Source organism: Impatiens glandulifera, chromosome 7 (genome assembly GCF_907164915.1).
Source record: "Impatiens glandulifera chromosome 7, dImpGla2.1, whole genome shotgun sequence".
Taxonomy (NCBI): Eukaryota; Viridiplantae; Streptophyta; class Magnoliopsida; order Ericales; family Balsaminaceae; genus Impatiens; species Impatiens glandulifera.
The window spans coordinates 13,900,764-13,914,091 of record NC_061868.1 but is presented as its reverse complement, the minus strand read 5'-3'; the positions used below and the strand labels follow the sequence as shown (position 1 = coordinate 13,914,091).

General features: G+C 32.8%; 2 protein-coding genes across 2 annotated transcripts; one reads left to right on the top strand and one right to left on the bottom strand.

The window, feature by feature from the left end:
• Positions 1-2,545: 2,545 nt before the first annotated feature.
• On the top strand, positions 2,546-3,757 carry LOC124909539. Its single transcript, XM_047450210.1, has one exon. The coding sequence runs from the start codon at positions 2,546-2,548 to the stop codon at positions 3,755-3,757; it is 1,212 nt and encodes a 403-aa protein (XP_047306166.1).
• A 4,377-nt stretch (positions 3,758-8,134) lies between these two features.
• On the bottom strand, positions 8,135-11,113 carry LOC124909538 (putative protease Do-like 14). Its single transcript, XM_047450209.1, has 8 exons — positions 10,651-11,113; positions 9,509-9,668; positions 9,380-9,413; positions 9,064-9,197; positions 8,858-8,975; positions 8,668-8,775; positions 8,383-8,544; positions 8,135-8,298 (listed from the first exon to the last, which is right to left on the bottom strand). The coding sequence occupies exons 4-8, from the start codon at positions 9,115-9,117 to the stop codon at positions 8,135-8,137; spliced, it is 606 nt and encodes a 201-aa protein (XP_047306165.1). The 5' UTR covers positions 9,118-9,197; positions 9,380-9,413; positions 9,509-9,668; positions 10,651-11,113.
• Positions 11,114-13,328: the final 2,215 nt, after the last annotated feature.

The window sequence follows — 13,328 nt, the reverse complement described above, 5'->3', positions numbered from 1 at the left end:
CATCCTCCTTCAGCTCATCACATTTACATCCATCAACATGTGATGCAGGATTTGACGTCGCGATGGGGGAATTAAGAATATTGGCAGGTTTGGGACTAGATTCTACATCATAATCAAGCTTTCTCTTCTTGTTGGTAGGTTTGAGAGTAGTATCTACATCTTGATCTCAATCTTCAACCTTCTCTTCCTGTTAGCAGGTTTGAGAGTAGGTTTTTTAGGTTCTTCATCTTCATCTTCACCTTCACCTTCACCTTCACCTTTAGGGATGACTCTCTTCTCCCATCTGTATATCCCTCAAACAAATCATCAGCTGAATTTTCTATTTGTTCAAAGTTCACCCCACTTTATAAGATCTTCTCCATGGAGTACTCTTCCATCTTAGCCAGATCCGTGGTCTGAAGGACATACTTTATCTCATACAAGGCGTTCTTCTTGTTGGAATAATAAACTAATATTCTTGGGCATAGAGGCTCATTAAGATAATTCCTTATAGAGAATTTAGGGACAAAACTTTTGATGACCGCATATGTCCACACCTTAAATACTAGTGTGAACCCATAAACGTTATAAGGAAAAGCATCACTAATCCCTCTCGCCACCTTCTTGGAAAAAAATATATAGAACTGAGATGTTCATGTTCTTGTTAAGACCCTTCAGGGTGGCTCTAAATGAGACCTCCCCCCATGGAAATCAGAGGAAAGTTTCCACGTCTTCCACCATGTAGAGGATTTTGATATGTACAATCCTCCTTGGGTCAAATGCAAATAGGTACTGAAAAATTAGGCATACCAACCCCATTTCCATGCATATTCCTTATTAGTGCATGCCATAAAACAAGACTCAAACTTGTTGATTTGTACAATCATTTTCCTTTAAAATATTTAATCAAGAGAGGTAGACAACCTCAACATTCATCTTCTTCTTCGTTCACCACAAGAAATCTGTCGAAGTTAAGGCGTGTAACCAAGGCATACTCTTTCATACCAAATACCAGTTCCTCCCCATTCACCATGAAAATAATCTCCTTCAAGTTTGAGCTTACCTTCCTAAGAAGCATGTGATGGACTATTGTTCCTGAGAACAACAAGCCCGTGGCTGTTAATAAATATTTGAATTGGGTATTCAAAACCCTCTCCATAAGATCTATTGTATCGAACTTATGAGCTATCTTCTTAAGGCTGTGGGTGCATTTCCTAGAAATCATACCAAGAAACTCACGAACGGTGGTTTTTGCCATTAACAAAAAGAACAACAACAAAAATGTAAGAACAAGTAACAAATACACCATCGCGAGAAGGCCAATTGCGAAAAGGCCCATCGCGAAATACTAAACATAAACCCTAAACCAAAATCTAAAACTAACCTGATTAATGATGACGATGAAGGAACGAGAAGAAGAGCAGTAAAAATCGTCAAGGCAAACAATAGTGAAGTTAAGAAGAAGCTAGAGAGAGACGAGTCGTCACGACATAGTGAAGTAATGAAATGTTCATCGCGTAATACTTATAAATAGAATATAGCGCGTGTAGAAACGCATGCCTCTTTGACTTCCATCGCGAGACGATCTTGCCCTTCGCGAGACAATCTTTCCTTTCGCGAGAAGGAATGCCCCTTAACGAGAAGGGACCAAATCATATGAATCTTCACTGAAATGAAACCGAATCAGAGCATCATCTGCAAATATCATCATCGACAAAATGAACAACCATCAACCAAGATGAACAATAACAATAACCTCATAAGTATGCATATGCAAATATCATCATCGAGCATCCAACCTACATTGAAGATGAATACAAAAACATTTAATAAAGCTATAATGAAAATAAAAACATAAATCATATGATATTAAAACGGGTTTTGTCCTTTGATGTGTTCATTGGTTGCCGATGAGATCGTTCGTTTAAGATTCCTTCGCGAGAGAGAGCGCGGAGTAGAGAGAGAAAGAAAACTTAAGAAATGAAAAAATTGTGAATAAAAAAATATGATTCCTTTGCATGACGATTCTCCTTTTCGCGTTACGCGACGGAGTAATTTGTCAAACTTTTTTTTAAGTGGTAATTTAATTTATGCGCTAGATAACTAAGCATTTAAGACCTTCTTTACTATCATTTTGTCAAATTTCCAATTTCCAGTTAAAAAAGAAATGTCAACTCTTGCATGTGAAATTGGTTTGATTTTTGAATAATTATAAATAATTAAAATTATATTATTAAATTTTATGAAAATAAAATAAGAATGAACCGGGTCGAAATGAAAGGGTTCCTACATTGTAGGGTTTCCTTTTTACATTCATTCATTCACTCATTTTCGTTTTCTTCTTGCATTTTCTTCAATGTCAGCTGCGAAACAGGTAGAAGAAGAAGAATCATAAGTGAAGCAGAGACGTCGCCGGCTGTTGATTCCGCATCACATTTGTTTAAATCCTTTTCACCGTCTGCTAATTTAAGCGCTTACCAGGTACATTTTGATTCTTGAGAGCCAAATCTGGTTTTAAACATCCTATAAACGAAACAAAGCCCTAAACTTCATACCCTTTCCTTCAATGTGGATGATATTAAAAAATCTACCAATTCGAAGCCTAAATGGCAATGGAATCGAAAGAGGCCATTTGCAGATCAGGGTTAAGCTTTTTGAAGCATCATTCTCAACGAAGCAAATTTACACTGATATACAGTCATTTACAGAGACTTATCTCATATCCTATTTTAATTTGTCTCCAAAAGAAGCTCTATCTATATCTCGTAAGGTAAAATTCCGATCAGCCGACCAGCCGGATTCCGTCATTGCACTTCTTAAAAGCCATGAATTCAATGATACACAAATCCTCAAGCTTATTAAGTCATGCCCACAGGTTTTCGGTTGTAGTCCCTCAAATATCATTTTGCCCAAATTGAATTTCTTTTATTCATTAGGCGTATCAATTGCTGAACTCCCATCTTTCATGTCATCTAGTCCTAATGTATTGACAATGAGCCTTGAGAATCGGATTATTCCTTTTCACAAGTTCATGAAAACTGTGATTGGTTTGGACGATTTTGAAACTGCTGGAGCTATTGTGAAAGCCTCATGGGCCAATAACAAAGACAGTGTTCAGACTTTGTCTTCCAATGTTGCACTTCTGAGAAAACTTGATGTTCCTAAATCGCCATTGGTTCGTTTAATTAGGAATCATACAGCTGTCCTTTTGAGAAACCACGACAGTTTTAAGGAGAAAGTGGATGAGGTTATTCAGATTGGATTCGATTCATTGAAGGCAACGTTTTGCATTGCCTTACAGTTGATATCTCAATTCAGCAAGAAGGTTTTGGAAGTTAAAGTTAAAACTTACTCAAAATATGGATGGTCTGAAAACGATTTGAAAATGGCTTTCAAGAGCAATCCTTTATGCATGGCTTTGTCCGAGGAAAACATATGCAGGAAGATGGAATTTCTCGTGAATGAATTTGGGGTGAAGGCGATTGATATCGCTAAGTGCCCTACGGTTCTCCTCTTGAGTATGGAGAAAAGGGTCAAGCCGAGGTGTTTGATCATGAAAGTTCTTATGGGAAAGGGTTTGTTGGAGAGAGAAGTTGCGATTTCGTCTATATTGTGCCCTAGAAATGAGGTGTTTATCGAAAGGTTTGTTTCTAAATATGAGAAAGATGTTCCCCAATTGCTAGATATTCTTCATGGCAAAATGGGTATCTCTGAAATATCTAGATTCTTGGGTGAGAATAAAAAGTGTGAGTTGCCAGAGAATTCATTATTGTTTTAGGTTATCATTAATCAAAACAATGTTAGTATAGAAAGTTCGTCAAAAATTCAATTTAAGGAACTTTCTATCTCACTTAAATCATTAACTCAAATATTTTATATTTTAAATTATTATTTTATATTTTATTTATATATCAATAACATTTAAGTATTTTTATTAAAAGTAATTATTATTTTTTTAAAATTATTAACAAATTATTTTTTTCACTTTAGATTTTTTAAATAACCCAATTCGAATCGAACTTATGTTTTTGTTCACAATTTTAGTATTAGTTATAGAAGTAAATTTAATAAATTTGTTTTTGATTTTGGAATGTAATGGTATATTTAGCTTATTAAATTATTTATTCTAGATTTTTTTTGATTAAAATTACTTGTGCGGTTTTGAACAAAATAATGCTTAATTATTATTTAAATCTTAAATTTAAATCGTTTTATAGAATATGCTTAAACTTGTTATTATGCTATACATAGATTCCAAGTATAAAAAATAGTTATGGGAGACTTTTCTCAAATTTACTAAATTTGTCTTCTTATTGATGTATATTTTTGTTTTTTAATTGATTTGCTACAATTTTAAATAAAATAATCATTTACATACTCTTTGGGCTTATTTTAAATTATATATATATATTGTTTTTCTATCTATGCATTTCAAATTGTCAAAGAATTGTTGAATGACAAAAAAATATGCGAGGTTAGAAAATATTTAAAAAATAAAATAAAAAGAGAATTTAATATTTATTTTACATAAAACATACAATATAACATTGTTTACGTGGAAAAGTTAAAAAAGAAAGATAATGGATACTTTTGTACATTAATTTATTTAAGGTAAGATTTCGAACCGTTTCTTTTTGGGACTGTCCCAAATAATTAAAATTATGATAGTTTGAGTCTTATATGATACCATTTAAAGTTCGTGTCTTATCTAATGAGAACAATACAAGTTTGGTGCTTAAATAATAATGGTGTCTTATTTATAATATTTTTTTTTTCCAAAATAACAAATTAGGACTCCTTATTGGGAACCATTATAATTTGGGACCTCTTCTTTTGAACTTCACAATTTGAGACCCATTATTGGAGTCAATTGTAATTTGAGATATCTTCTTTTAAATCTCATATTTTGGGGCTCTTTATTGAGGCCAATTGCCATCTGGAACCTCTTCTTTCGAACCTCATAATTTAGGCCTTAACATTGTTAGGTTTGTACAATATGGGGTTTTGCCCTAAGGACATAGACGTCCGTCAAAAATGTATTACGTGACATTTATAATCAAAAAATTAACAGTGACATTTACTTCTAAATAATACTAACATGGTTACATAATACTTTTTCGACGGACGTCAATGTCCGTTAGGGCAAAACCCTATTTTTGTACTACCTGACAATGCGGAGCCTCAAATTGCGAGGCTCGCAAAAAGAGGTCCCAAATTGTAATTGACCCCAATGAGGAGCCTTAAATTGTAAGATTCGAAAAAAGAGGTTCCAAATTACAATTAACCTCTAATAAGAAGTCTCAAATTATGAGATTCAAAAGAAAAGGTCTCAAATTGCAATTGGCACCCGATAAGAAGCACTAATTTAATATTTCGGCCAATATGTTTTTGGACCAATTGTTATTTGAGACTGAAAAATTATTTCATATATATATAATAATTAAAATAATTTTTTTTTTCTAATTTAATAATTATGGAAACAGTACAAAGAAATAAATCTCAAAAAATGAATTTTATAAATGAAAAATCAACATAACTCACTGAAATATTTGAGGTCCATAAATTGGTTTTCTTGTTAAAAGGATTATTTTATTCTTGAAAAGTTGTGTACAAAATGAAACTTTGAATTCATGTCAAATATAGAATTACTACAAACGTTGGGTTGGCCAAGATGTGTTTGTTCAACAAATTTTTCTCTTTATATTTGTCAAGAATTTATTTGATAAGTTGTTTTGAGTCTATAATGTTCAAATGAGTTAAAAATAATTATCTCTTCTTTAAGCCGACAGAGCCCATCAAGGGGCGTCCAGTAAACTTATAGACAAAGTACAGACCACCCATGGACAGCCCAATAACCAAAATTTAAAAAATAATAGATTTACGGTTTTTATTTAAATAATTCTAAAATGATATAAAAGAACATAAATCATCTTTAAGAAGACATTTTAAATAAAAAAGATTTTTAACTTAATTACGATAAAATTTCTTGCCCAAGAGCGATTTTATTTTAGAGTATTTTCAGAAATAATATTCAGAGAAAAAAAAAATAAAGATTTTACATCTAACTTGTATTAGACAAATTTCTTTAGGAAGAATAAGTGGATCAGATCTTAAGTTCTTAAAGAATATAATTTTATTTTTATTTGAATTAATGTAAAATATTATCTTTCTTTTTTATAATAGATCTTGTTTGTTTTGTTTTATTTTATTCTATTTTGAATAATGATTCACTTAATGAAAAGAATATTTATTTAACTATTATTTGTACAAATTTTAATAGATATAACTTTTCATTTTTTAATATGTTTAAATTAGTGATGATAACAATACTTCACTGAATTTGATTTTTATCCTACCATTTTGAATGAAAATGTAGTTTTGGAACTACATAATGATGAATGGTGTATTTTTCTCGGTCACGAAGGATCCTTTGCTAAAGCAACGAGAGCATATGAAAGTAGAAAATGTATCAAAGAGTAGAAAATGTATCAACAAATATTAATGGTCTATATTTCTTGAAATTCAAACAGGGAACAAATTTGGAAAATATTCTAGAGTTGTGACACATATGTTGGGTCAAACTATATAAAAATGGAAAAATAGTCCGAATGTATGAACCTACGCAGCAAACCGAAAGGAACAACCCAAATTTGGTTCAAATTAAGGAACATTCCAGCTCATATGTATAATACATAATTATTTAACCATTTCGCTAGTCTCTTAGGAAAACCATTGTATATAAACCCAATAACAGAAGAAAACGAACACATCACATATTCTAGAATAAACATTAAAGTACATCATAGAAGCACGTTACCAGTAATGATGACATTAGTTGACAGAAGAGGCAAACCCACAAAATAAATACTACGTATGAATGAAGGTCAAACAGATGCGCGTTCTGCAATACTTTTGAACATCTCAATAATAAATGTGCAAAAGCAATTGAAGAACAAAATGAAAAGCTAAAAGTTCATGAGCAAAATCAGAAAATTGAAATTGAAGAATTAGGAAATCATAATAAGGAAGCTAAAGATGGAGATGTAGAGGATGAGAATAATGAAGAATCGAATGAAATGAAAGATGAAAATCTGAGAAAGAAGAAGAATAATAATTAGAGGATGAAAAAGAAGAAGAATCGGAAGAAGGAAAATGGGAAGAACCGGGGAATGAAAGTAAAGGAAAATTAGAGGAAGAAAGTGATAAGAATCACTACAACAAAAAAGACCTCTGGCGACCCTTAAAAAGACTTCTGCCAACCCTTAAAAGCGTCGCCAAAAATATCACCGACCCTTATTTTTGCGTCGCCGTAAGCAGGGTCGGCGCAAGTTATAGCAACGCTTATTTAAGCGTCGATAACATGAATTTAAGCGTCGCCAAAAACCCATTTAATTTTTAACCATTTTTATTTTTTATTTTTATTTGTATTTTTTTAATTAAATAATCATTAAAAACATTTAAAAATCACTTTCTTTTCATTATTAAACATTTAAATAATAACAAAAATAAACATAAATTTTCTCATAAAATAATATCATAATCAAATAAATAAATAATTGTCACAACTCAATGTACAAAAAGCTCAATCCAATCCAAGAAAAGCTCAATCCAATCCATTGGCAGCCCTTATTTTCATAATGTTCACACCTACAACCTCACCATCAATGCTCACAAGAGGTCCAACTGAATTACCCTGTTCAAACACAAACACATGTTTCTTAACTCTTTAAAACTGTATTTAAAACTGTAATCAAATCATATATAATCGATGGACATCAAAGTGAGGACAATCAGTATTTGAGTATTCCCTCCGCATTCCTCCAATAACCAAGTCGTTGCTTTTACAAATCTTCAAAAAGAGTACCAGCAAGCCAAATGGTGAACTACAATGGTTAAGTTTAATAAGAATACCTCATAATACCAGCTATAACAATATTCTGAAGGGAAAGAGGACACCCCATTGCAAGCACCCAATCTCCAGGACGAAGGTTACTTGAAGAGCCAAGTTTTGCAGATGAAAGCAGGGTTTTGGAGTCAATCTTCACTATTGCAATATTATTGCAAGTCCGCGTTGATCAATTATCCTTCAAATGTCCAAGATGGTAATGTTACATCAACCTGTAAAAACTACTCTTACAGCTCATACAAAACAAAATTAATAATCTTTACACTGACTCATACAAAACTGACTGACCTTCCCCACTTTGGTTGACAAGCCATGGTGACTCACAACCAAATGAGCGCACGTCAATATAGTACCATCAAAATCCATTATGGTGCCAGAACCAACACTCTTTCCCAAGGTAACTCTGTGTAAATCTGTAAAATGAGAAACCCTTTGAAAGATCAAACACCAAAAACTGAAATGTCAACTTCTTCTTTCTACAGGTTCACTATAAACACCTTGTGAGACAGACAAATTAACTACAGTAGGACCAGTTATTGCAGCAACATTGGCAATTGAATCTCTACTGAAGCACCCATTACAACCTTTAGCTTCTTTGCTCGTATCTGCGGGTGGTGGAATATCTCCTCCAGACCTAGAGAAAAACAATGGCACATTTCCTGCCATTACAGAACCATGTATACATATTGAAGATGAAAAGGGGTGGTGGCACAAGATGAGTACAATAATTTAAAAATAAATAAAAGCTAGTAAAAGATGATAACCATATTGAAGAGACCCACCTAGGCAATTAAAAGAGGGCTGAAGAAACATTGGTCCCCAAGTTCTCCATGGCCACCAAGATGGATGATCATGCTTTGGGATATTAACAGAAATCCATAAGGATGGTCCTAAATGAGCAGAATAGTGTCACAGTCGAAATCATAGAATGGTGAGACAGGTGAAGATTAGAAACAACTAACAAGTATTTACTTGTTGGGTCTGTGTCAATGATTGAATAAAAATAAAGACCGGATTTAGCAGCAGCAATAGAAGCAGACAAAACGAGAGATCGAAGAAGAGAGCTTTTGTTGGATGTAGGAAACCTCTTCTGTGAGTTCAAATAAGAAACAAAAGACTTATGAGGAGGAATAGCGAAAAGCAACCATCTATGAAAAGAAGAAGAAGATGAAGCCTACCAGAATAGTAACTTCTGAGTTCAACATTTTTCCTACCAATTTCACTTGTCGCATCAACAGACGAAGACAGTTTCTGTAGCAATAATGGGGATCTCTTGAAGAGTCTCACAACAAAACTATTAGGAAGCTTTCTTCTATCAATAGAGAGATGTTGTATGTCAGGTTCAATATTACAAGTGGTCCATTATGTTTTCCTTATCCCTGCAAGAATAATACAGATTGTTGCATGCTAAAGTTCAAGAAATATAATATGTGTTGTTGTTTAAGAGAAATAATCATATGCACATTGGTACCTAGTTGACATAAATAATGGTACCTAATTGACTAGATAAGCTGCTCCATCAGAAGATCTACAAAATAGAGCAATGTAGTGATGAAGGTTTAGATATAGGACTCCAGATACAGAAAGAAAACAGGTGGGTAGGTAACAAAAGAAGACATATACCATTGTCTAGAGAATTCATAATTGAGACAACTGGGCACTAACTAAAGAACACTTCATATCTGGGCTATACTAGAGCTTGGGTGGATATAAACTGTCTGGGGATGTTTGAAGGTCTTGTAAGCTCCACTCTTTTGCAGTCTTGCAGAATGGGGGAAGAAACCTGACCAACAAAATCTCAATTACCAAAAGAAGAAATGCTTTGAGGAAATCAGAATTAATTCAGGAGGGCCATGTATGTGGTCTATACACTTATTTATTGCTTCAAAATCATTATCGTTAGATGTCAGTTCAATTTCAACCCGCTTTTGAGTATAAACCACACCCAATGGTGAGGACTTAAAGAATACTTGCAATAAACAAAATTGACAACAATATAGTAGAGACAAGAATGAAGATAATAGACCATAAGTTGCATTAGTACATAGTTAAAGACAACAACAATCAGTAAACTTAAAAGGCCATTTTTAAGGGCATAATTTTTTAAAATTTTGAGACCAAGATTTTACCCTAGAAGATAATAGACCGTAAATTGTATTATATTGTGGTTAAAGACTGGAACAACCAGCAAAATTAGAAAGCCATTTAAGAACATAATTTTTATTATTATTTCACTCATGTTTTGCATACACACAACGTTAGGACCTAATCCCAGCGCCATGACCTCCCATTCAATCAAGTTTCTTCTATTAAAACCTCAAACTCATTGAACCTAAAACCTAATCTTCCTCTTAGTTCAAGACTCTTACCAGTTGAGCTAACATGAGTGATAGAACATAGCTTATATTGCATACAGTTCTTAGCATCTAGAAAATATATCTTATATAGAACAAGAGAACTTGAAAAAAACTAAGAAACTCCATTAAAATTAATAATCAGGACAAACAATCATAGAAAACCTGTCATTTTAAGAAATACTACTATGTAATTGCAATTAATTGAAACTTTCAGGAATAGAACAATAATATTGCAGAATATTTCAGCAAATTTGCATAAACTTCAAAATAAAGTCAATACATTGAAATTGTTTCACAGCTACCCAAACAAAAATTGCAGAACAATTATGATCCAATCTCTAGCTATATATGAATCAAGGAGTTACATTGATCGGTAAAAAACAAAATACAGTAGGCGTTAGTTTTCACCTGGAGTTACTGTTGTTTCTGCTTCTTCTTCCGAATTAGAATCGAGAGATGTTGGAGATTATTTTGATCGGTGTTCTAGATCTCAGAAATTGATTCGTTCGTCTTAGGGTTCAACTTTATTTATAGGAGTTCGATCCCTTCCATTAGGGTTCCGTCCTCTCCCTCTTCCCCGTGATCACCTTGCAGAAGTCGCGGCGTACGGTGTTTGTAGGTGAGTTCCCGTCTTTTTCCTTTCTTGTTATCCTTTTTTCCTTATTGAGTTGAAATGGTTTGTAGAAAGAGGAGAAGATTGGGGATCTGAGAAAGGTAACGAACTAGAAAGAAAATGTAGATTGATCGAGGAGAAAACCAACAGGAAGCACAACGATCTGACGCCTAGAGTCTTTCATCTCTATCTCTGTGAATTCGCCCAAGCTTCCACTGCTCCATTGTTTGGCGGTGAAGTCTGGAGGTCGATTTGATTAGGTTTTAAGAGAGAAGAGGAATTGGGCTAGTGGTTTCTAATTTTAATATAATATTTAATTTGTATGATGTTTTACATTTTTATTTAATTAAATTTAAATAATAATTAATTAAAGCACAAATGTTTATAAAAGAATTAATAATAAAATTTAACAATTTTATGCTATAAAAATTTAATAATTAACTTTTAATGTTAATAAAATTATAAATCAAATTTAATTTGAAAAATTAAAATAATGAAATAAAATATTTATAAAGTTAAAAAGAAAAACATAAAAATATTAAAATTTACAATTGTTAAAGTATTAAGTTCTCAACAAGTATTTATATAAAAAATTAATAAAGGTTTAATAAAGGTTGGTGTATTTATAAAGGTTGGGAAAAGTTTATTTTCTTTTAATTTTTAGCCACGCTTAATATGCGTTGGCATATAAAGGTCGCCAAAGATGTGTTTTGTTGTAGTGAATGCAGTGAAGGATAGTGAAGATGAAACTTTGAAAGTAAACCAAAATAAATCAGTAAAAAATGAAGCAAATGAATATGTAGATAAATGTGAAATTTCTAAGATACTGAAACAAAATTCAGTTTATCAGATTAGTGCAAGCTCCTCTAAAACGAAACTAATCCAAGGGAAGGAGGTCAATATTCACAAATAGTCATAATCAAATGTAATAGTTCAATCACCAATAATGAAACCTAAAACCAAACAAATGATTAGGAAAAGTAGGGGCAATGATGGGGATGAAAAATGTCATATTATTACTTCGAAAAGAAATAAATAAGTATTTTTTTTAATATTAGTATAGTTAGAAATCAAGGTTCAGGTTTGAATTTCACATACTTTCTATTTCTGATTTGAACCTGATTTAAAATACTCGAACCCCGATCATCGGGTATTCAGATGTATCAAGCATACGGTTACTCATTATCATTCCCAATTTAAACTACAATTTTTTTCTATGTTATATTATTTGATAATTGATAGTGTTAAAATAAGTTAAATAAGTTAAAAAGAATTAATTAAAAGAAAAATAATTAATTAAGTTCAAATAAGAAAAATGTTTTAATTGATTAAAATGAACTTATAACAATAAAACTAAGTTGAATCAATACGACATAGTTTTGACGATATTTTCATAAGTGAAATAAAACTAAGTTGTGCAAATGTTTTAACGCACATGTACAACTCAAGAGACGTCTCACTTCAATAGCAGAACTGAGGAAGCGCGAGTAGGCGCGCAATCGTATCTCTTCAGCAGCCGTATGAAGAAGTGTTGACAACAACCTTTCCTCAGCAGTCGTCTGAAGAAGTGCTGGCAGCAGCCTTGCTCAACAGTCGTCTGAAGAAGTGCTGACAACAGCCTTTCCTCAGTAGCCGTCTGAAGAAGTGTTGGAAGCAGCCTTGCTCAACAGTCGTCTGAAGGAGCGCTCGCTTATCAGCATAGCTCATCAGCATAACTCATCAGCATAACAAACATCATAGTTCGTTATAAGAAGACTTCCTAATTAGCTTATTACAACTGCCACCAAGCTTACAACCAACAAAAAGTCGACACATATCTACGTATCAAATTCGACCGTTGCCTACATCTTAACATCAAAGGACATCAAAAGTACAACGTCGAATCCCTAGATTTATGAACGGCGGACCCCTATATTTCTAGTACGAAAGATCCCCGAATATATGGATTCTCGGTACGAAAAATCTTTCCTAGTCATTTCACAATCCAAAAATTAAAGTCGACCGTTACTACGCTTCAATATAAAAGAGCTTCAGAGTACAACGACGACCCTCTCAGTTATAGAGTTACATAGTCAACGAATTCTAAGTTCTTATTTTCTCTCTAATTGTAAAAGCATACACTATATAAGTTGAGAGAATATGCATTGTTGTAAATTGAACAGAAGGTTGTCTATTCAACAGAGTGATAGCTAGGAATTCAGAACAGGAAACTGTTAAGTCTTGAGTTTTGACTAGGTTTATATAGACGTTGTATAAACCAAAGTCTTCTAGTGAATACTTATGGAAACAAAAGAAGGGTGGCGTAAGAGTTTTATCTATGAACATCCATAAAATTTTTGTGTTATTTCCTTTCTACATCTTTTCGTCTTGCATCTGCCGCTTCAAATCTAGCAAGTATTTCCGCACTTGAAACCGTTTAAGAGCTTGCGACGATTTGTGTAGAAATAAATAAAATGATAATACATACGACTAA

Excerpts from the sequence above, each read along its gene's own strand:
- LOC124909539 (XM_047450210.1), top strand. The coding sequence starts at position 2,546 with ATGTGGATGATATTAAAAAATCTACCAATTCGAAGCCTAAATGGCAAT.
- LOC124909538 (XM_047450209.1), bottom strand. The coding sequence starts at position 9,117 with ATGCGACAAGTGAAATTGGTAGGAAAAATGTTGAACTCAGAAGTTACT. Across the intron at positions 8,776-8,857 it reads CATTGACACAGACCCAACAA|GACCATCCTTATGGATTTCT; the intron begins GTAAATACTTGT and ends CTGCTCATTTAG. Across the intron at positions 8,545-8,667 it reads GCCCTCTTTTAATTGCCTAG|GAAATGTGCCATTGTTTTTC; the intron begins GTGGGTCTCTTC and ends CTGTAATGGCAG.